Genomic DNA, 25005 nt, shown 5'->3' with positions numbered 1-25005 from the left:
TGAACATAATTAGATTTCCATATGAGCAACTGAAACCAGCAATAAAAAGCAGGAAATCCGAGAACGGGTAGGCAAGACGAAAAGATGTTTTAGCCTGAGAACCTTGTGGACCAAATTGTGCTTAAAATGGAAATTACACCAAAGATGAAGCACTAGAAAGTCAAACATACGAAAGCAGCGGATATTTCATTGTCTACAAGGCTGTGTCACAGACACCGCGCGGAGCGAGAAGACCCGCTACATCCATTACACATTCTAATGGCACAGAAGACTGGAAATCACCTTGATCCGGATGAATGCTTGCGTTTTGGAGGTCTCTGTCTGGCACTCTCGATGACATACTGCAAGAAAATTGAAAAGGGAGATCTGGAACAAATGTCATTGCCGTCTGGATTTTTTTCTCTTCTCCTCAACATAACGTAAATACATTTTTTATAGAATCGCACTTTATTTAAGAGGATTTTTTTTTTTTGCATCCATTGAAAGTTGATATTCTTTTTTTTTTGCTTTAAAGTACATTTCTGATACAAATGTTCACAATTTTCTAGAATACCGCTTAAAGGGGTATTGTAGGCATTAAGATTCATCATCTATCCACAGGATAGGTAATAAAGATTAGATTGTGGAAGTTCTACACTCAGACATAACATAGTATGTTAGGCTGAATAAAGACAATGCCCATCTAGTTCAGCCTGTTTCAACCCCCCACCCCTTGTTGATCCAGAGGAAGGCAAAAAAAAACCAAGAGGCAGAAGCTAATTAGCCTACTCAGGGGGAAAATTCCTTTCCGACCCCATAATGGCAATCAGAATAATCCCTGGATCAACCTTTGATAATTCATGTAAGTCCCGGAACAACAACCCCGCTGGTCACCTAACGTCTATGACGCTCCAAACAATTCTACAGGAGGTACGAAACAGCCAAACACATTCAGCAGTTGAAACCCACCTTGCAAACATTTATCGATTATTCCAGGGATTGCAATTAAATCTTAACATCTAGAATATCTTGTTAAGCAATGGGGAAGGTAAAATCTCCCAATACAGCAATATGAACCATGTTAGGGGCCAGGACAGCATAGGATCCTGCTGGAGATGAGACTGTTGGGCTGTGATGAAGCATTACATACCAGCATATAAGGAGACACGGTGGATGATTACAGAGAACTTCTGAAGGGAAGTTGTAAGCTACACCAAAGCAGTGACACTACAAGGAAGGCTTCACACACTAGGCATTCCGGGAAAATGCCAATATAGTTAGACATGCAGTTTTTTGAACCAGAAGTGAATTAAAGAGAAAATGCCACACCATGAAGAAATGCACAAAATAGGGCAAAACTCACCATGCAGATAAAATGAAGTTCCGAGCAATCGATTTTAATTTTAAACAATTGCAAGTCAATAAACAAGATGATCAGTAAGTAGTTGGGCCAACATGTTGGGTGATACATGAGAATGACAAGGCGTTGGTTTGTTGGGGGCTCGAATACCCTCCTGGGGTAGTGTTGACCATGGGGTTTGACCATAGTTCATCTTCAATACGAGGCTGTGGGAGGGCATTCATTTAATATCCAATCGTTTTCCAAACCCTCCATTACAAAGCATGCCTGCTATACGTAGCGCTACGATGAAACCTTCAGTAAACTCGTCTTGTTTGAGGAAATGGCTCTCCATGGCATCTTAGAGGCATCTTCACTCCTTAGTCTTCATCTAGACAGTTTCCGTGGTTGTGATACGTCGTCAAAATTAGCTTCATAGACCGATTTTCCACTTTTACCACACTCCCAGATTAGCGCGGAGCTGCATCAATCTGTATAACTTTTTTACCTGTACATACCCTGAAAATGCATAATGCTGCGACAAAATCTTCCCGGTGTGGCGTTTTCTCTGTGAGGCGGTGTTTGAAGAAAGGACTGATATTTCTCCTCTCTGCTGGATGCACTTCTGGATCAATAAACTCATCAAAAACTGCTATGGAGGTTGTTTAGACAAATGTTGTGCGTAGAACCTCCCTAAATCTGCACTTCTTTACCTCATTCTGGGCCTATAGTATATGGGGGATGCTGTATTTTTACTGGACTGCTATACTGGCTCCTATTCATGGTTTCACAGGGATACAATATCCAGTACATACTAAAAATGTGAAAAAGTAGAGAATAGAAGAGATTACCTCAGCCCGCTCCAGTGCCAGCTCAAGCGTTTGTTGCTGGAAGTAAAACAAGATTCAGTCAGTAAACCCACATTTAATAAGCAAGAACAGCTTTTTAACCTTTAAAATATCGAATGTGAAGTTGTCTTAAGTCGCTGCTGATCTTTAAAGGGGTTTTCAGTGATAGTCAATTTTGTGTGTCTCTGATGCCATTTTGGGGGCCAATGGCAGCTAGAGGCCTGTCATGCCTGTAAATGTACAGTAAAATGGAATACTACACTGCAATACAGAAGCATTGCAGTGTACAGATGAGCAATCAGAAGATCACTATCTGGGAAACAGAAGTCAAGTAACAGCCCAAACAATAAAATGAATGTATTATTATTTATCTTGCATAGTAAACACTGTAAAAAAATTAAAAAAGAATCAAAATGATGTTATTTCTTCATTCCATTGCTAAAAACGCAATAAAAGTCGTTCACATCCCAAAATAGTACAGTGCTGCATGAAGCGCTATTTCATCCTGTTTTAATGGAAGGCAGTGATGGAGGTCCAAACAGAACCTTTGATGCTGATGTGAACAGAGCCTAAGCCTCAAGAGGAGATCTGTCACTGAGGCCGGACTGATGGTTTGGCTTTCAGCCCTTATCTTTCCTCTCCTGTATGTTCGTAAAACCTAAGTTATGAACGCAACAAAGATGAAATTAGTTGTGGTCATAAATTAGTGATAGGAGGGTGCAGGAGAGGAGAGAGCAGAGGGGCACCAAGCTGTCAGTCCAGCCTCACTGATAGATCTCCTACTCAGATTCCGTCTGCAGTGTGTATATACAATGATATGTAGAAGCTGCAAAAGACAAACAATGCAACATTTTTAAATCAAACCTATTGCCAGCCCAAAATACATGCATTTAAGTGGAAAAAAAATTACCCCACAAAAGTGTCCAATTGTTTTTAGGGATTTAATGATAGGTCATTTTCTCGGTCCTTGAGGCCTCGTTCAGATGAACGCTGTTTTCGCACACAAATAGCCACGCAAAACAATTGCCTACCGCTCGTCAGGAATCGCATAAACAGCGTAGTAGTCGCGCACTCTACTCGCGCGTATATTGCCCATTGACACAATCGCATGTGCGTGCTGCGTGCTGAACCGCTCCCAATAGGAGTCAATGGAAAGTCCTGCACAGCACGCACCAAAGATAGGTCAGGTCCTATCTTTTCCTAGCAGCACGGACCTTTAGATATGCGCCTAGCACTCGCATGTCCTACCTTTGTTAAGTGTGCGCAGTTTTGCGCGCCTAACAATCATCCATGTGAACGCTTCTATAGGAAACTATTGGTTCTCATAGAAGCGCGTTCTGTGCGCTGCTAGCAGCACAAAAACTACGTTCGTCTGAACGAGGCCTTATGTACATAAACAGTTAAAAAACAATAATGTCTTTTTTTCTTTTGTTTTGGTTAAATTTTATGTTTCTTGAGTTTGAAGTGTAATTAAATGGAGTTTAGCAGCTCTTATGAGCCCATAGCCTATGGGGCTCACAGGCACTGACAAACTCCCTTTAAAGAGAATTGTCACCAGGTTCATGCTGCCCAAACTATGGACACATGAACCCAGGACTGATATGCCCATCTGGCCCAAGTATGCTTTATTCTGAAACATTGCTGCAATACAGAAAAAAATATATTTAGAAGTTCGATTCCATCTGAGCAGAAACTGAGCTCCGAGTCACAGTGGTTGACCATGTCCGACTTTCCCTCCCTGCAGCATGTTCACAGCCCTCTCCCTATACAGAAGCAGGGAGAGAGCTGTCAATCAACATGCTGCAGGTGGGGAGAACTCAGCATTGTACGCCTCTTTGACTTGAGAACTCCAAGAGCTCAGCTCTAAGTCACAACTATAGGTATGCTTTTTCTGAAACGATGCAGCATTTCAGAACAGACCATATGTGGGAACATATGGGCATCTGTCCTGGGTTGATGCTGCCCATAGTTCAAACCACACACAGCTTGAACCTAGTTGCAGGTAACCTCTAATATACAACCCCAATTGGGACGCTGTGTAAAATGTAAATGAATGTAAATTAAAGAAAAACATCAAGGCAATGATTTGGAAATTTCATATAGTCATATTTTCTTCAATCTAGAACACATTAAAAAAAATTATTTCATTTAGATATTGATGGCAGGAACATCTCACCAACATTGGGCCAGGGCCGTGTCACCATTGTGTATAGTGAAAAACGTTTGGTACGGTGTTAGCCAGTAGATCAATGTGTGATTGTTCCCAGTAAGAGAAACCAAGTCATCTTGTAGATAGGAGACCTTTTAATCAAATATTTTTTATTGGTTTAGTTCCACAATTACAAGTATATAGCGATAATCAAACAATGCAATCTAAATTGACATAGCGTCAACAGCGTGAAAGTTGCTAGACATCATATGAGCTTGCAATGCGGAATAAATTTTAACCTAAAGAAAAACAACGTTAAAACAGTCGCAGCATGTAAACTATAACAGATGTCGTTTTGTCAAAAAGCGCATCCACAACTTCCATCTAGAATCGAAGTTACCTCTATCGTTGTTGTTGTTTGCAAAAATTTTTTCATAAACATAGTGGTTTTTGATAGTGTCAATTAATTCAGAAGAGCTAGGAGGGTCAGTAGACTTCCACTTTCTTGTTATTAATAATTTAGCAGTGAGTAAACAATGACATACCCATTTTCTGTGTACGTGGGGAATAAGGTTACAGTTCAGTAAGAGCAGGCCCAAGCTTGGGTTGTGGGGTAACCTAATGCCAGTTACTTCTAGGATCATCTGGAAGACCTCCCTCCAGTAAGTTTTAATCGGAGGGCATTCCCAAAAAATATGGAATATGGTCCCTTCCGCTCCACAATTTCTCCAACATTGGCTGCTTATTTCAGGAATTCTTCTAGCTAGTTTAGATGGGGTGTAATACCACCTTGTGAGTAGTTTATAGTGTACCTGGATAACATTAGCGTTTAAAGTGGCCTTATTTGCCCACTCAAAGGACGTCAGCCATTGTGGTATAGTGAATTTTTCCTTTGTGTCTCTTTCCCAATTAAGTAAGTGGACTTTTTTCATTTCACCCATGTCTCCTGAGAGAGTGTTGTACCATTTCCTTGTGGCCATTTTCTGTGTGGGCTGGGGTTTCGAGAAAATTAAAGACAGTTCGGCTGGAACCTTACATCTTCCCAGCTGTTTTTTTTCTATGAAAGATTTTATCTGGAAGTACGTGAAGGTGTCGTTTGTTGAGAGGTTGTGTTTTCGCTTAAGTATTTGGAATGGAATTATTTTTTGGTCTTCCATAAGGTCCGAGACGAATTTAATGCCTCTAGCCGACCATCCCTTGATGGAAATTTCAGGAATAAAGTAGGTAAGTGTCTCTAGCGGGATTTTGGCAAGCGTTCCCATTGGGGATTTCCTAAGTTTGTAGGTATATAAGTTCCAGGCCTGTAAAGATGTCATCATAGGAGGCGAGTATGACTGTACTTCCAGGGCCAGATGGAGGTTTGGGTTGTTGACACTTAAGATTGTGGCTTGTAGAAGAGTTGCCAAAGATCTATTACGGTTAATGTTTTTTTCCATAATAGTCCACGGCAACTTCTGCGAATCTTCGAGCCATAGGGTCGAGTGTTTTATGCTGATTGCCTGGTAATAGGACCATAAGTTTGGTACGCCCAAGCCTCCCTGCCTTCGGTTGAGATATAAGATATTGGCTGCTACTATCGGTCGTTTTCCATCCCAGATAAAATTTAATAGTTGTTTTTGAAAGTTATCTATGGTATTATATGGAATTGGGTATGTTAGGGTTCGAAACAGATATAGTATTTTTGGTAATATGAGCATTTTATACCATGTGATTTTACCAAACCAAGATGGGTCTTTCTTTTTTAGTAAGTCTAATTCTGCGTGGACGGATGAGTGGAGAGGGTCGAAGTTCAGGGGAATGCTATCTTTTAATGGGTAGCATATTTTAATGCCTAAGTAGGGAATCGAAGGGGGCCACTGGTAGGAGAATTCTTTTTGTATGTCTGTTTTTAAGCCCGAGTTAATATTTATTCCTAATATCTGAGATTTGCTCATGTTGGGGCTATAGAGTGAAGCGTTTCCAAACTCCTCAATGATTTTTGATACTTCTCTTAGGGATCTCAAGGGGTTTGACAGAGTTAAAAGGACATCATCCGCGAAGAGGCCTATTTTATGAGATCTGTTACCTAGGGAGATCCCTGTAATTTCAGGAGATGTTCTAATTAATTCGGCCATGGGTTCCATTGCTAATATAAATAGTACGGGAGACAAGGGGCAGCCCTGTCTGGTCCCGTTAGTAATGTTGAAGGAGGTCGATAAAGCACCATCCACCAAAACTCTGACAGAGGGGGCAGAGTACAACGCCTTGACCGCACCAAGGAACTCCCGGTCAACTCCAAATTTCCTGAGAGCGCCAAATGCGTACTCCCAGTGGAGCCTGTCGAACGCCTTCTCCGCATCCAGGGCAAGGAGGAGAGAAGGCGCCCGACAGGTCCCCATTCTCGCAACCAGATTCAACGCCCTTCTTGTGCCGTCCGCGGCCTGTCTGCCCCCCACAAAACCCACCTGATCACTATGTACAATGTCGGGCAGGATATGGGAAAGTCTCGTGGCTAAGATTTTGGCGTAAATTTTTATGTCAGTATTTAGCAACGAAATTGGCCTATAGTTTGCTGTAGAATCTGTTGATTTTCCTGGCTTAGGGATAGCAACGATGGTTGCTTGTAGCATCTCTTTCGGGAATTCTTCTTTGGAGATGGCTTCGTTGAATGTCGTTGCTAAGTGTGGGGATAGTGTGGGCATAAATAATTTATAATATTCGTTAGAGAAGCCATCGGGGCCAGGCGATTTGAAGTTTTTTAGAGTTTTTGTGACTTTATGTATTTCTTCTATGGAGATAGGTACATTTAATATAGGATTGTCTATTTTGGGGAGGTCCATTTTGCTTAAGAATTTATCGATTATTTCTGTATTTGGTTGGGATATAGATGTATCATCTTTTAAATTATAGAGTCTTGTGTAGAATTTAGCGAACTCCTCTGCGATATCCTGTGGGTGGGATAATTTTGTTATGCGATCTTCAGCTTTTGTTACATATGGAATCTTGGACTTGATCAGTTTCTTTTTTGCTAGATTGGCCATCAATTTAGAGGGTTTGTCAAATGAGGAGTAATAGTTTGCCCGCATGAAATCTGTGGATTTGTTGTGTTCCACAAGTAGGACGGACTGTAGTTTCCCTCTCAAGGACATTAGATTTCTCTGACCGTCATCAGTTGGCTGGTCTTGTAGTGCTTTTTCTTGGGTTCGTATTTGGGCCAGGAGGTTGTTTATCTGTGACTGTTTGTATTTTTTGTATTGGGCGCTCATTTTTATTAAGATTCCCCTAATGAAGGCCTTGTGTGCGTTCCAAATTGAAAAGACGCTGGCTTCTGAGTTTGTGTTTAGTTCGAAGTATTCTTTTAAGTGATTGTTAATTGCAGACATGTTGTGCGGGAGTTTTAAAAGTGCCACGTTATTTCTCCATATTTTAGCATTACCCTGACTTTCCCCCAAATTGATTGCCAGCATTATTGGGGCATGATCCGACCATGTGGTCAGTCCTATTTCAGAAGAGGTAGTTTTAGAGAGGGCCCATCTATCGACTAAAAACATATCTATTCGGGAGAACGAGTTGTGTCTGGGTGAGAAAAAGGTGAATTCTCTCGAGGAGGAGTTTAGACATCTAAAGGTATCATATATCGATTGTTTATGTAGCCATGGGAGTAATATAGGGGCCGTTCTTTGTTTAGATGTAGTGTCAATAGTTTTGTCCGAGATTAAGTTGAAATCTCCGGTCATGATCAGATCTCCATTCTGAACTCTTCTGATTTTCCTGATTAATTTGTTCAAAAACGAGATCTGACCATTATTGGGGGCATATACGTTTACGAGGGTAATAGCTTTTTCGTTTAGAGTGCCCACTAAGATAAGGAATCTACCTTTTATGTCTACAATTTGTTTGGATGCTACAAAATTTATGTTTGCTCTGAATGCGATCAGCACTCCTGCGTGTTTCTTCGGAGCGCTGGCCATGAAAATCTGGGGATATTGTTTGTTAGAGAAACTCATTTTCGAGTTGTGGAGAAAATGTATTTCTTGGACACATAATATGTCAGCTTTGGTGCGGTTGGCATCTCTCCACATAAGTGACCTCTTAAATGGAGAGTTCAACCCCCTAGCGTTCTGTGAGAGTATTTTAACTGACATGGAAGATGTAAAATAGGTGTGAAGTTGTGGAAGATTGAACACTTCTGCGCCTAGGTGAGATGTAGAAGTTGACAGAGAAAGAACATCAACGTAGAAAACAAGGTTGACAGTAGAAATAATAGGACCGTCATCTATGCGTGGTATCGTCGGCATCTTGCGGTAACTCTGGACGGTAAACAGGAAAAATAAACATTTTAACACAACAGATGTTAAGGCAGGACTTAGTACCTGCATATCTCGGAAGGCGATAGCAATAGTCCACCTGACATCGGCCACCTTTTGGGTAGGTGTTATCATCTTATGTGTCCCATAAACTTAGAGTTGGTGTTTGTCTTGCATCCATCAGCGAGATTAGGTATGTACTCCCCTGCGCGGAGTTAGATCAGGTCCAGTCGCTGTTATTCCTCCTTGATTTCTGCGGGGGAGAAGGGTTCTGGTTGTTGGTTGTTGGTAGACCCCACTTTGTTAAAAGCTTTTTGCCGTCATCAAGAGAGGATATTACATGTAGGATGCCATCTCTGTGGATCAGGAGCTTAGTTGGAAAACCCCACTTATAGAGAATTTTTGCTGCCCTTAAGGAAAGCGTAATAGGTAGCAAGGCTCTTCTTGCCTGCATGGTTGCAGGGGATAGGTCTGCAAATATATGAATATTTGAGTAGGGCGAAGGTAGCGGGTTCGTTTTGCGTGTAACTTGCATCAATGCCTCTTTCACGTGAAAGAAATGAATTTTCGCAATAATGTCTCTTGGTATTTTTTCTGGGATATGGTTGGGTTTAGGGAGTCGGTGAATCCTGTCTATTATAAGTTCTTGTTGGGGGGTAGTCGGGAGTAAAACAGAGATGAATTTCGACAGGAAGTCTTTTAATTCGCTTTGGGTAACACTTTCCGGGACTCCTCTCATTTTTATATTATTACGCCGACTCCTGTCCTCCAGGTCAGCCATTTTGTTTTTCATAGACGCAACTTCCTCTTTCAAGGAATAATGTGCATCTATCAGGGAATTGTGTGATGCAGTCAGCTCTTTCATTTTATTTTCCACGTGGTCAGTGCGATCACCCAACTCTTGTAGTGAAGAGTTAAATGTTGCAGACATAGCGGATATGTCATTATGTAGTGACCCCCTTAAAGCGAGTATCATATTCTTTATGAATTCTTCTGAAGCGGGTTGCTTAGAGGTGGGGACGCTAAGTATAGGGTCTTCATCTGTTTCTGCAGACTGGGGTGACTTTTTTTGTGTCTGTTTAGTGGTTGGGGACTCAGGTGACATCCTCTGTCTCTGTTTAGCTGGGCTAGCAGAGGGAGTCGTGGTGGCTGAGAGAGAGAGGCTAGCGGCCGGCGCCATTTTGTTAGGGGTATCGGGGCTGGGGCGCGCTTCTGCATCGTGGAGACTTACCCCTTCCCGGAGGGATGCTCGGTTGTGCAGGTCCCCGGTGCCGTCAGCGGTGTTTGCGGCTCCTTCTGACAGGTGCAGGGGGTCGGGGCGCTCCGGAGTCCCGTCGAGCGGAGCTGCAGGAGAGGGAGATCCGCGACTCGTGCTGGCAGGGTCCCTGTCGGCGCTGCGCGCCGAGAAGAAGTCCTTCACCCGCTGCGGTTGTGGTTTCAGCGGCTTCCTCTTAGTCATGGAGGGTCTTTCTCGCCGTGGATGCTGTTTTTTCTCCTCTGGGACACTTTATATGTCGCTTTCTAGGTGGATGCCGACGGAGCCTAAAACTTTGCTGCCGTCCCGGCTGAAGTCAGGCCACGCCCCCGATAGGAGACCTTTTAATGGCCAACAAAAATACATGATGGTAATGCAAGCTTTCAGACTTTTACTCTCAGTCCTTCATAAAGGTATAATCCATTGTGTAGCATCCCCTCTTCTTTTTACAACATTCTGTAAACTTCTGGGAAGTGAGGAGACCAATTCCTGGAGTTTTAGGAGAGGAACGTTGTCCCATTCATGTCTGATGTACAATGCTAGCTGCTCAACAATTTGGGGTTTTCTTTTAACAGATTTTTCGTTTCATAATGCACCAAATGTTCTCTATTGGTGAAAGGTCTGGACTGCCAGCGGCCAGTTCAGCACCCGGACTCTTTTTCTGCAAAGCCATGCTGATATGGAGTATTTGGTTTAGCATTGTGTTACTGAAATATGCAAGGTCTTCAATGAGAGATACAATGCCTGGGGGGCGTATGTTGTTCTAAAACCTCTATACACAGCTCAGCATTGATGGTGGCTTTTAAGATATGTAAGCTGCCCAAACAAAGTGACAAACTGGAGCAAGTTCAGAGAAGAGCAACCAGGATGGTGAGCGGTCTGCAAATCATGTGCTATGAGGAACGGTTAAAGGATCTGGGAGTGTTAAGCTTGCAAAAAAGAAGGCTGAGTGGAGACTTAATAGCCGTCTACAAATATCTGAAGGCTCTCACAGTGCAGAGGGATCAGCCCTATTGTCATTCGTACAAGGAAAGACGAGAAGCAATGGGATGAAACTGAAAGGGAGGAGACACAAATTAGATATTAGAAAAACACTTTCTGACAGTGAGGGTGATCAGTGAGTGGAACAGGTTACCATGGGAGGTGGTGAGTTCTCCTTCAATGTAAGTGTTTAAACAGAGGCTGGACAAATATCTGGGTGATTTAGTGATCCTGCACTGAGCAGTGGGTTGGACCCGAAGACCCTGGAGGTCCCTTCCAACTCTACCATTGTATGCCATAAAGCAACCCCATACCATCAGAAGTTTTTGAACTGTACGCTGCTAACAAGCTGGATGGTCCCTGCCCCCTGGAGTTCGCAGGACATAGGGTCTGTGGTTTCTAAAAAGAATTTTCAACTTTGATTCATCTGAACACAGAACAGTTTTCCATTTTGCCTCAGCCCATCTTATATGATCTTAGGCCCAGAGAAGACGCTGGTGTCTGGATTGTGTTGATATATGGCTTCTTCTTTGCATGTTACAGCTTTAACTTGTATTTGTGGAGTGATCGGCGAACTGTGTTCACAGATAGTGATTTCTGGAAGCATTCCTGAGCCATGCAGTGATCTGCATTACAGAATCATGCCTGTTTTTAATGCAGTAACGCCTGAGGGCTTGTAGATCTCAGGCATCTAACATTGACTGTCGGTCTTGTCCTTTTGTGCACATGATTTTCTCCACAGATTCTCTGACTCTCTTGATGATATTATGTACTGAAGATGGTGGGATATTCAAAGTCTTCACAATTGTATGTTGAGGTACATTTTTCTGAAATTGTTCCACAATTTTCAGACAGTTTTTCACAGATTGGTGAATCTTTGCTTCTGAGAGACTTTGCCTCTCTAAAATGCTCTATTTATACAATCATGTGACCTAGTTAAAAATTGACCCTCCAGCTGTTTTTCATTACTACCACTTTTCTAGCCTTTTGTTACCCCTCTTCCAACTTTTGTGAGATGTTTTGCTGTCATCAATTTCTAATGGAATAATTCTTTTCAATGAAATATGTCACACTTTCACCTTCTGATGGGTGTTGTATGTTCTGTATAAATAAAATATGTTTATATGAGATTTCCAAATCAATGAATTCTTGTTTTCTTTAAAGTTATTTACATTTTACACAGCGTCCCAACATTTTGGGAATTGCAGTGGTACAAAAGGACCCTTGGGAGGGGTACGCACTTTTCCACTGCACTATACCGCTATTGACATAAAGATACTCACCATTGTGGCCACAACTGGTTAGTACAGCCACAGGTGCAAGTCACAATATATGTGTCATCATGGTCATCTCCATCTGTATGCCTTGATGAGCTGAAACAACAGAAACAGAAGTTAAACAGAAGTACAGGACTGTGCAAAAGTTTTAGGAAGGTCTGAAAAAAAAATGCTCTAAAGCAAGACTTTCTTTTTCAAAAATAGAAGGTTTCTGATTGACTTCAAATTTACTCTGCAGCAGGACAACGGGCCCAAACATCCAGCCAATGTCACTAACGACTGTTTTCAATGTAAGTCATGTGCCGATCATGACAGTACCACCACTGAGGCCAGTGATTGGCTGAGCACCTTTGGGAAAGGAGTAGAGAGGACTGGGGCTCAAATGTAATATCAGAGGTCCCTTGAGGGACCTTTCACACAGGATGGTATATTCTGCAACAGCGTTGTGAAATATACCATCCCTGAATTCCGTACCAGAATCCGCACAGCCAACTGCGAACTTTGATGCAGAATTGCCAGCAGGCTTCTGCTATTTTCAATTCCACATCAAAATCCACACATTAGCAATGCAGATTTTGAGGCTGAATCATCCGCAGGAGGGCATGCTCTGCAACGTTGCGGAATATTACGCCCTATGTGAGAATTCCCTTAGGGTGTGTACACATGTTGCAGATTTACTGCTGATGTTAATGCTGATCTGCTGCAGATTTCACCCTTTCATACTGAATTTAAATAGAAGTGGTGAAATGCGCTGCAGATCTGAACTGAAATATATAACAAATCAGAAACGTGTGAACGCACCCTTAGGGCTTAAGGAAACGAGTTCAGCTTTTTTTTAACAACATTCCTTGCACATTACATTGTTTTCAGTCTTGTATAAAGCCTTTAGTGTATGATTACATGGAACAAAATAAAATCCCATGTCAAAATACGCACTGGCACCGCCCCCTCGGCAGCCTATAGTGAGCGCTGGTCAGGTGATTCCACTTCTGCATCACCTGACCAGCAGCTTAGCGCTCACTGGAGGCTGCGGAGGGGCTTGTGTGGGGTGTGTTGAGAGCGCCATGTATTCCAAGGTGAGTGGGAGCGATGTAGCTACAAAAATCAGCTGCGGACACATGGCTGATTACTGGATGAAATCGAACCTATGATGTCACTGAACCACCTGAACTCTGTTTATCTTAACCTTAAACAATGGCTGCTCATGGATATCAATAATGGGTTGAAGTCGTTGGACAGACACATAAAGCCAACTCCCACATGATTTCCATAAACATGAACATTTGCCTATTTAAAGGGGTTGTCCAATCAAAATAATTTATCACCAAGCCACAGGATAGGGGAATAAGTGCCTGATTGGGTCTGACTGCTGGTATCCCCACCAATCACGGGAACGGGGGTCAAGAGATGCCCAGTAAAAACTGATCGGCAGTCATTCATATAGGGAGGAGGTCCTGGCCCACACCAATCAGACACTCATCCGCTATCCTGTGGATAGGTGCAAATTTCTTTTGATGGGACCACCCCTTTAACTCCTTCCCACCGAAATGTACGTCATGGCAGGGAAGCAGTTAATGAGCCTGCACCGTCCACAGCAGGAGATCAGATAACTTCAATCCCTCCTGAAAACCCCTTACAGGCCTTGATCAATTTTCCATTGCAAGCAGTATTTAAAAAAAAAGACAAAATGCTTTTTTCTTGTTTATTTTGCCACCCCCCCCTTAAAAAAAAAAAGTAATAACAGTAATCAACTGTTAAAAAACTACAGCTCATGACACAACCAACAAGCCCTTACTATATCAATGGAAAAATCTAAAAATTATGGCTTTTGAAAAGTAGAAATGAAAATTCAAAAAAAATGTTCACATCCTTAAAAGGGGTTGTCTAGGGTTAGAAACACAGCTCCGCCCGTGTCCATGGGGTTGCATATGGAAATGCAGCTCAAATCCACTGAAGTGAATAGGAGCTAAACTGCAATACCAGACACAACCCACAGACAAGAGTGACGCTGTGTTTGGAAAAAAGCAGCCATGTTTTTCTAACCTTGGACAATCCCTTTAAGTACCAAACTAGGGTCCTTATAAGGTGAAATATAATACAGGGTGACACTTCTGACATTGGCTTATCTACCGGGACAACAAAGGATCAGAAGTATTAAAATCCAATGTACATGCCCCTGATTTACCCAAAAATCTGAAGGCTTCTGCTCATCTCTGGAGCTCCACCCAATTAAAACTTCCTAAAAACCAGCATAAAAGGGCTCTAATAAAGTAGCTGAGTAACTGAGCATACATCATAAATTTTGGCCGGGATCCCATATATCCTATTTTTCCTTCCAGTTTCACAGTGAGATGAAGGAGGAAAACGGATGCCAAAACGGATCTATGGTCGGGAGAGAGAGCACCAAGAAGGTGAGTGAGGAGACTTCGAATTTCATCCATGCTCTTCTGGGTAATATGCAAATAAGGGAGATGGAACAATACCTCTGCAGCGCCACCTATTGGATGGCAGCATTCCTTCAAATCAATGCTTGACCCTTTATACAGGTCTGTAGAGCAGTGGTTGGAAATTGAAAACCAAGCCAGAATTCATACACAGACAGCTGCTTCGGGGGGTTTTGCCCCTCATCAGTGTGTAGTAGGATGCTGGCTTGGCTAGTGAGAGGCCTATGATGTGGGTCAGGAGGTGTAACATCTCTCCTTAGGGAGAGCACAAAGAAGGTTAGTGAGGAGACTGATAAGGTGCATTCTCCTCTGGGTAATATGCAAATATGGGAGATGGAACAATACCTCTGCAGCGCCACCTATGTGATGGCAGCATTCATTCAAATCAATGCTTGACCGTTTATGCAATTAGAACGGATCTATGGAATAGACTCTAGCTGCATCATTCTAGTGACTGGCTATGGACCAGTGCAAAACGTGCACCAACTAGCATCAGTGTTGTCTACCTGGCATACAACAACTGGCCGGACATAAACGGGAAGCCAGCCTTATGACAATGGTGCCAAATGCATGGTGATCACATGACGGGATAACACAAGACTGCTGCTCATCATTCATCAAACAGAAGAGAAGATCTACATAATACATTACTGCAAGAATATGGCTAACCTGGCACAGACTGGCACTATGGCTCCAAACCGAATGACAACTGGATGCGCAGAGTAATGGCATCATCCCCATCAAAAATGGGCAGTTCACTTAAAAGGCGCTTCAACGGGGAAACCCCTTATATATCACACAGATACATCTGTTCTCGGAAGATTAGGCAGTCACCTCCCACGCACTGGTCACAGGGCATGGCCACAATGCTCTCCTATAGTGTCCCCTGCTGGGGGAATATGGAATTACATGATGCTTAATAAAATGGGTCCTTTTGTTTACAAGTGGCGGTTTGTAGTGTCTCCGCAGAAACATGTTGCATACTTTTGCACTTTTAACAACTTGAAGTTTTTAAAATCTTTTTCCCCCACATAAAAAATATATAGTGACAAGGAACAGGTAGCCTAGAACTACTGTACTGCAGCTATCTGAGGCATCTGCGTACTCACAGACCGAAAAATGGTGTGAATGAGCCCTTAGAGTCCTGCCATGAATTTTGATGCGGTCTGTATATGGATTTAGTCCCAAGCAAGGGGGTAAATCCACGTACGTGGGAACCAGATATCAGATATCAGTTTTTTCTGCAACACGAATTTCAGAATCCCCATGGGGAAATAAATCTGTGCATGCACAAAAACGGGTGCAAATACGCCCAAGTGAAGGCGGCCTTAAAGTGAGGATCAAGTCCTCTAACATTCCTCATCCAAAACATGTGAATGTGTTTTTTGTAACCCCGTTCACATGCTGCAGAAAAAAATCTGGGAGAATATTTATCAGTGCCGAGAAAAGAAAACCATCTATGGAAATATGCATGGGGGCCAATCACTGCGCGGGTCCACTGCACATCTGCGGCAGAAACGAGTGTCAGCCTCACATCTCTACCTGTGATCCTCCTCTAAATACAAGCCAAAACAAGGAGTGGAACCCGCAACGAAAAAAACTACTGTGGTAGGTTTGATCTCCTCCGGGTTCCAGAGCCGATCCTGGTTTACACTTATAAATACTGATGCAAAATACTGGTATGAAAGTGGTGGATAGCCTGGAAACAGGAGACTCTACAGACACTGCCGTTAGATATTGTTAGATACTCTAAAAAGATACATTGTTCTGAAATTAGGATAAGGTACCTTTACACGGGGTGGATAACGCTGGAAACCGCAAATTCAGGCGATAATCGTCCTGTATGCATGCCACTGCCAACAGGGCACGGAGCAGTAAATCGCTCACTTGTCGGTCCGTGTAAACAGGCAGTCGTCTGACTATGAATGACTGCCTGTTTACTGTGAATGGGGGGGAGCAGGCAGTCATTTGCACTCAAATGAACAACTATTGCTCCTCTGTAATGGCCCTTTTACATGGGATGATTATCGTTCAGGCTTTCGCGGAAATGTGACCGATCCCGGTAACCCTGTGTTAACGCATGCAGCGACTGAGCGACAGTTGTTTAGTCATTCAGTTGTTTAGTCATGCAGAAAACTAAATGACGGGTCGTTCAGTGTAAACAGCAGTCATTCCGTTCAGACCGACTGTCTGCTTACTGTGAATGCAGGCGGTGAGAGGAGAGTGCTACCCAGCCGCTCTAACTCCATTCCATTCTAAAGTCACAGGAGCGTCCATCACTGGGAGTGTCGGCCATCATTGGCCCAACAGCTTGTCCCTTGTAAATGGACCCAAAGAGTGATAGTCAGGAGGTAGTCCATGGGAGGCTATGAAGGCTCACCACTCATTTCATATAAAGGTACCATTACTTTGTAACAAAAGGAAGCAAACCCTAAACAAACAGAGGTAGAGACCCCATACACATCCCTGGAGGGTCTCACCCACTATTGTATGCACAGATTAGATAACCCAAACAAATGCTAATTACCTCTTGTAACAGTGAAACCCAAGCCATGGCCCCTGGTATATAGGACATTACACAGCTAACAATGGAACAACAAATGAAAATTAATTTGCCTATTCTTCATCATTCATTTTATGCAGGCATAAAAACGGAGCAATAACCTGTAAGCTAGTGGTTGTACATCTGTTAACAACAGTCTGCTTACTCTGAATGTAAGCAGAAGAGATCTCCGTCGCATTACACCTCCATTCAGTGAGTGATTATCAATCCTCTGTGAGAGCACAGGAGCGATAGTCTTTGGGATGACTATCGGGTGCTTTCAGACGACCGTATATCGGCTCGGTTTTCACGCTCCCAGCCGATATACGTCGTCCTCATCTGCAGGGGGGGGGGGGGAGAAGAGCCAGGAGCAGGACCTGAGCTCCCGCCCCCTCTTTGCCTCCTCTCCACCCCTCTGCACTATTAGCAATGAAAGGAGGTGGGACGGGGGCGGGACAAAGTTCCTAGAATTAGCCCCATCCCGCCTCTCCCCATTGCAAATAGTGCAGAGTGGCGGAGAGGAGGCAGAGAGGGGTCGGGAGCTCAGCGCACTGCTCCTGGCTCTTCCAGGCTCCCCCCTGCAGAGAGAGACGACGTATATCGGCTCGGTGTGAAAACCCGGCCGATATACGTTCGTCTGAATCCACCCTAAGGCCCAGTGTCCATGGGCAAATTTGAATTGCAGAATCCGCACCTCAATTAACAAATGCGGATTAGTTTTGCGGATGTGCCGTGCGGGAAAAATTGCAGTGTGCTCCATTTTAGCGCGGATTTTGTGCGGAGGGGCTCCATTAATCTCTATGGAAGTGAGTGATCCGCAATTCAATTGCGGATTTGTAGGCAGATACCTCTCTGGCTGCTTAATGACCAAGCATGGAGGTGGGAAGGCGACCACTTTCGACTTGCAATTTTTCTTTCCACGCGGATGATCCGCTGTGCATCTGCGTAGAAAGAAAAAAATTGCATTCGCGATCGCCAGCAAGCATTTGGCTTCACGCGAGCATATGTGTATTTGCATGCATGAGTGCAGCGTACTAGTGGAAGAAATATTTTTTTGCACACGCATCGGTGGATATTTTGCTGGGCCTTGCCCACACAAAGCACGCTCGTTCGCGCGCACAAAAAAATACACACCAATGCTCCCTCCCAGCTATTGAAATGGCTAATTAGTCTAATAAGCTCAAGATGCGCTCTCTTCCTGAGCAATTCTGCAGCATATCACGCATTTCCTAGCATGCCGCACATCCCCATTGATCTCTATAGGGACTTTTGTTGCACAAATGTGAAGCAAAATAGAGAATGCTGCATTTTTTTTTTCTTTGGCGCAACTGAAATAAGCGGGAGATCGCGCCCTCCACGTGCTTTAGTAGGAATAGGGGTCGTATTTATGAGACTTCACCTTTAACAAGTCTATGAGTCAATACAGGCAGATACGGCGTCCGCTCGTTAATCGTTGACACTCGCTGTACTGGTGAATCAGAACACTTGAACGATCGCTATTTAAACCGAACGATTAGCGAAAGTATGAGCGCACCTTAAGGGTGTGGTCACACCAGGCGAATGTACCACAGCTGAAAGTCTGCAGATAATCATTAGCTGCACAAATCTGCACCTATGGGCGCGTTCACACTTGGCGGATTCGCTGTGGATTATTGCCAATGGACATTTGGTGCGGATTTGGATGCAGACCTTCAGCAAACCTCACTGAGGTGAAAACGTTTGCGGATCCGCATCAAAATCTCAACCAAATGCTGGTAATGTTTGACGCAGCTTTTGGTTCAAAGTCAGTTACAGACGAGCGAATAGAAACGTGTCCGCGATATGGAAGCGTATTACGGACATGTTACAGATGATACTACCACCGTATGGCGTCGCTATTTTATTACTATTTTACTCCCTATTGGACAAACACTGATTTGTATTCACCTAATAGAAAAAAAATACAAGTACGGCGGCAAATGCGCAAAAAATAGGTCATGTGACTTGTCCTATTGATTTACATTAGGCTGGGTTCACACAGGACGGAATTGCCACGGAATTTCCACACAAAAATTCCGCACTGCATTCTAAAGCCCGAGCAGCAAAGCGGACGAGGTTTGCAGAAATCTCGTCCACATGCTGCGGGCAAGCCGCGTGGAAACTGACATGCGACGCAAAATTCAAATCCGCGACACGTCAATTTTATCACCATTTCCACTGCGGCGCTCTCCTCTCTATGGGGAGAGATTCCTGCAGAGGAATACAGGCGGACAAGCCGCTTCACACCCATGCCGAACGGCGCAGGTTTTGAAGCTGCCTTTCCGCTGTGAAAATCTCGTGGAATTTCCATGCGGTCCTGCTGTGGACATTACACAAGATTTCCGTCTCGTGGGAACGCGGCCTTACAGTCCGTACAATACAGACCAAATGCAGGTGAAATACGCTCATCTGAAAGCGGTCTAAGGCTACATTCACACAGGCGGGCGTGATTTTACCCACGGATGTGAGGTGTTTTTTATGGGAAAACACCTCGCCTCCGTGAAATTACGATCCTCAGGCGGGTATTTCATGCGCACAAAAGGATCGGGAAGTGTTTCCCGTTGATTTTAATGGGAAACCTCACATGGCGCTCGCACGCACATCATACGGTAAGCGAGTGTCATGCAATGTCTTTAAGGTCCCATTGAAAACAATAAGTGATACATACCGAGGGAACACGAAAAATAGGACGTGCAGCAATTTTTTACCTCATGCGTCTGACTCCATTTAAATAAGGGAGATGGAACAATGCCTCTACAGCGCCACCTATTGGAAGGCAGCATTTCTGCAAGTCAATGTCTGACCCTTTATACAAGCCATAAGATGGCGTCCCTGACTCCATTTAAAAGAATGGTCTTCATAGTTGCACAAGGTTTGTGAGTCTCATAACGCACGAAATTCTCGCTCGTGTGACTTTAGCCTAAGGGTGGTTTCACGTGGGTCAGAAAATTGCGCGATTTTCGCCTGCTGCGAGAGTCAGTAAAAGCAGATTATGAAACTGATGATTTTTAATTGTTTTCTTCCCATCTGCGATGTTAAGAGGGGAAAAAAAAACAAAAACGCAGCATTGTCTATCTGCAATTTTTTAATCTCCCGTGTATTCCTAGGAAGCCTCCTTCTTATCACATGATAACGCAACATACACGCGCTCGATGCGACTTTAACATTGGAAGGGCCTAGTGACTTTTTATCGCGGGACGGCAGCGATATGAGGTTATTCTTTAAAAAAAAGCACCGCTGACGCTCAACATATGCGGGAACAGAGACGCGATATTCTCACAGCAATATCACGATCACCCATGTGATCACACAAACGCATCTGTGCAGCGATATCTGCACGCGCAATACGCAGTGAATAGACAGACCCCAGTGATTCAACGGGTTAGTTCACTTGGGCGTATTTTGCGAGCGCATTTTGTTCGTACAAATAAATACGCGGCACGTTCTAGTTTCGTGCGTACTGCGTTGCACATATTCAACTAATTTCGCTAAAGTCCATGGGAACGTGCTTGCCTGTTTTTTTGCAGTAAACACACAAAGGCGTGTGCGAAAAAGTGCAAGGCCCATCATATAACTGCGCTTGCGCTCCGGTGTAACGCCGGACGTAGGGTGCGTTCGCACATCACAGCTCTGCTGCAGAGTTTTGGCCACAGAATCCGCACCGAAATTCTGCAACAATGTACAATGCAACATGGTGAATTGCGCTACAACAAACCGCCATTCGCTCACAGCAGGAAGAAGTGACTTGTGAAACGGCGGCGGAGAGAAGCGACATGTAGATGAGACAGTCGACCTGCAGCGCTCTAGTTCGTGAGTTTAGTGCGCAACTTCCATCATCTGACGCAGATTTCATGGGATTTCTGTTTACGGCGCGTCCAATTTGTCCGATCCTGCAAACGTGCGCACGGTCAGCAGGATATTCGCCGACCATCGCAATCCAACCTCAGAGCTGCATTCATACTGGTGCAGAAGTAGGGGGCACAGCCTATTGGTTATGCCGGGTAGTAAGGGGTTAATCCTAGGGATCCCCGGTGTCGCCAGCCTACACTAGAGCGAAACATGAATGAAGTCACCATTGCTACGGAGACTACGGAAGACAACAACATGCAGCGATGACCGGCCGCAGCTGTGCTGCCCCCTAACGATTACTCCGCTTTATAGCAGTATAGCTGGTACCGATCCAGTACGAGGGGACAGCAGGCGCTCACCTTACCCTGGGGCCCCCGGGTGCCGATCAGTATGATGTCCCGGTCTAGCAGGCTCAGGCGGAACAGCAGACAATAAACGGCTAAAACTACATTTCCCTACAGGCTTTGCGGCGAGTCATTCAAAAGCCGATAGCTTTACTGAAAACTAGGTCAGAGGACAATACAGCGCTCGAAGCAAAGCAGGGCAGCATGGCGACATGTAGTAGATGGAGGAAGGCGGGTAGTGGGGGCTGCTAACTGAAGAGCTGTATGTATGTGTGTGTGTGTGTATATATATATATATATATATATATATATAAAACACAGAGACATAACTCGATAATTCGAAGCTACTGCCCCCCAGTGCAAAAAACATTAGTGAGGTTGCACCACGGGACAGGTAACAGGGGTCTCGCGTTCCCCTTCTCTTCGTCACTGTGGGGACCTGTAGTTACGTCATGGAGTGATGGACACACCATTCGTTTTAGTTAGTAGTTGAGCACTTGTACTTGGCTATCACCGGCAGTCCCATTGAAGAATAAGTGGAGTAGCAGTGCGCATGCGTGACCACCCCTTCCAGTATCCTCCTGTATGCTAGGGGGTGGGGTGGGGGGGTGCAACGAGTCAACAGTGAGGAGGACGGGAAGACGAGATCCTAATTTTTAGGATCAATGAGGATCTCAGTGGCGAGGCCCCCATCGATCAGACTTTTATCATCTATACTAGGTGATAAAAGTTAGTTCTGAGGGCCCTTTATGGGGTCCCCGACTATAATTGTCATTTATAGTACTGGTTTCCTTATATGGGCTGTGTGAGTCCATCCTCTGCACCTACTATAGGTTCATATATGCTGCTATACATCAACGGCCCTGGGCGGACCCCATTGTCTATAATGGCTACTGTCAGCTTACCAGAAAAATACTGCTGCATGCCCCCTAATTTTTCTGGTAAATTTAGCGGAAGCCGTGATGGAGGCTGCTAACTAAATCTCTGATGAAGATGGCCACATATAGGGAGGTACCCCATAGTCTGGGTACATTCAAGGCCCTTGGGAGGGGTTGACAACTCGGGAGTAGTATTTGTCCTCCAACTGCTGACCCTAAACTAGCTGTAGAATAGGTGGTGGTAGGGTTGGCGAGTCATGATATCAGACTGAGTAAATGACTGAGACTACCACTTCTATAGAGAACCGGAAGCCTTTAACAAACGTGGACAATCCCTGAGCTTACAAATGGAAGCAGGTTCTAGACAGGTGCCATTGGTCCAAGATGGTGCAATGCCTTCTTGCTAATTCCATACAGACACATTCAAACCTTGAACCATGGTGTCTTGAGTGCTGATGAGCCCTGTAACTTTTCTTACAATGCACCTTGAATACCGTCTACTGTGTGTGTCCTGTCTGTTTCCTTCTTCATGACCACATTATCTGACATGACCTCCATCCAACATATTGGGTGATACCAACAGTACCCAACCCTATACCAGAGCATGCCTTGGTCAAGCCATCAGACCCAATTACCTCCACATAGACATTCTCCCCATCCTGTACATAGCACAGCAACACATACAGAACAATAACTAATGTCTGGCCCCTTATAGGGCTGTCCCACATGAGCCTATGGTCACTGCGTATTATGCGCACATAATATGCAGTCTCAGTCCCCTATATAGTCCCATGCTGCCGTTCACATCAGTATTGCCCAAGGCTGTATGCACTCTGCGTTTGAGCCCTACATTTGGCACGAAAACCTCCTGACAATGGAGGCCAAAACTCTATCAGTCTAGTATATGTTAGGGTACCTGTTGCCTGCTGTATAAGAAAGCATAGCGGACTGCATCTTCCCATTCAATGTTCCACCACAAAAAAACCATATACATTTATTTAACATTGTGGCCAATGGATAACATGTACCGATCAATATAACATTAAAACCACTGATAGGTGAAGTCAATAACATTGATTATCCTGTGATAATGTCACTTGTCAAGCTGTCGGATATATTAGACAACAAGTGGACAGTCAGATGTTGAAGTTGATGTGTTAAAAGCAGGAAAAATGGGGAAGTTTAAGAATTTGAGCGCCTTTCATAGAATCATAGAATGGGAGGAAGGGACCTCCAGGGTCATCGGGTCCCACCCCCTGCTCAGTGCAGGATTAAACATGATCAACTTTGACATGGGCCCAATTGTGATGGCTAGATGACTGGGACAGAGCATCTGCAAACTGGCATGTCTTGTGGGCTGTTCCTGGTATGTAGTGGTTAGTACCTTCCAAAAGTAATCCCCTCCCCCCGTTCCTCCCCGCTCTCCCCCGCCGCTCCCTGCCGGCACCCGAATCTTTAGAGACGAGCGTGCAGGTACTCGCATAAGGCACTACTCCAGTAGTTTGCCTTAGCGAGTACGCTCGCTCATCTCTAATTGTGATACACGCAAATACTGTGCTTCCAAAAAGATAAGAACAAGACAAAATAAAATGCAATACAAATAAATGCTAAACTGTTATAAAGATAAAATGGAGAAACACAGAAACCTACAACTTACAGGACGTTCTACAGTGGTGGTTCCCGAGGATGGATAGAAAATGTGGCACACTCCAGCTGCAAGTTGCTGACTTCCAATGTGAAACCTTCCTGTAGTCCAGCTCTTGTCTCAGACTCAGGTTGCAGATCTGCCTATCAGTTCATTAAGCTAATTCCTGGATTAGGACTGAACACTGAGGTGATAAGGGACATATATAATGCATATTAAAATGCATTGTCTTGTAGCCCACCCCTCCCCTCCAATAGAATAGGGGTTGTTTACCTTGTACAAACAGAAATCTATCTACCTGCCCTCCTATTTGAAGCTTGTCCAATTTGCATCTGGCTTCCATTCAAAACCAGTTTGACCAGACTGGACACTGCTCTCCCAAGTTCCTCCCTGCAGTGAAGGACATGTCCAGTCCAAAGAACAAACCAAATCGAGTCTGAATAAACTACATGTATATATTACATGTATGGTTCATGTTACATTTTCATCACATGAAAGACTACTGAAATCAGCGATCCCGAGAACGGGGGTCTAAAGCGTACCAAAATGGAGGCGGCGGTGGTCATAGAAGCACTCCACTGTTCAATTTTTTTTAACAGGACAGCTGAGGATAGCTAAGTTCAAGTTCTTGGCTATCTCCAGCCATCCCATTGAAATGATTGGATCATATGCAAGTGTAACTGCTATTGCCTTCATTACAGGATGCAACGGACTCCTGTTTTCAGCATCAGTGGGAATCCCAACAGTCGAACTCCCACCAATCAGCAACTTGTCCGCTACTCTGTGGATTGGATCTTTTTTTTTTTTTGTGAAAACCTCTTTTAGTCTATTTTATGCAGTGCAGTACTAAGACTTCTTGAAGGTTCTGCTGATATGAAGCTAGATCACCATAGAACCATGTGGTGATCTAAGACTGATTCAGTAGAACGACAAGAGGTCTCGGTATTGCAGCCGTAACACGTCACAAAAATGTGACTACATTATCGCCATCTGAAACCGAGCTTAGTCTTTTGCGCAACACTTCTTATCTTGAAAAAAATCATTACATAAAATGTAGTCATTGTTTATCCAAAAATAATAAAAAGTTTTCAGTTTGTGAAGTTCTTCACAATATTTGCCAGGTTGTCTAAAACTAGGATAACGTGATATTCCAGCAAAAATTCTGTTTACT

The 25005-nt window shown here is 44.0% G+C and overlaps 1 protein-coding gene across 2 annotated transcripts in view; it reads right to left on the bottom strand.

The window, feature by feature from the left end:
• SUPT20H (SPT20 homolog, SAGA complex component) overlaps positions 1–21423 on the bottom strand; it is a 63206-nt gene extending 41783 nt beyond the window's left edge. For both annotated transcript variants that reach the window (XM_066582608.1, XM_066582618.1), the window contains exons 1-4: positions 21327–21423; positions 12121–12210; positions 2170–2205; positions 283–341 (exon numbers count right to left, since the gene is read on the bottom strand). In XM_066582608.1, the coding sequence (XP_066438705.1) occupies positions 283–341; positions 2170–2205; positions 12121–12123 (98 nt within the window). In that variant the 5' untranslated portion in view covers positions 12124–12210; positions 21327–21423. The remainder of the gene's footprint in view (positions 1–282; positions 342–2169; positions 2206–12120; positions 12211–21326) is intronic.
• Positions 21424–25005: the final 3582 nt, after the last annotated feature.

Source organism: Eleutherodactylus coqui, chromosome 1 (genome assembly GCF_035609145.1).
Source record: "Eleutherodactylus coqui strain aEleCoq1 chromosome 1, aEleCoq1.hap1, whole genome shotgun sequence".
Lineage (NCBI taxonomy): Eukaryota > Metazoa > Chordata > Amphibia > Anura > Eleutherodactylidae > Eleutherodactylus > Eleutherodactylus coqui.
The sequence above is the reverse complement of the archived record's forward strand: the minus strand, read 5'-3'. Positions and strand labels throughout refer to the sequence as shown.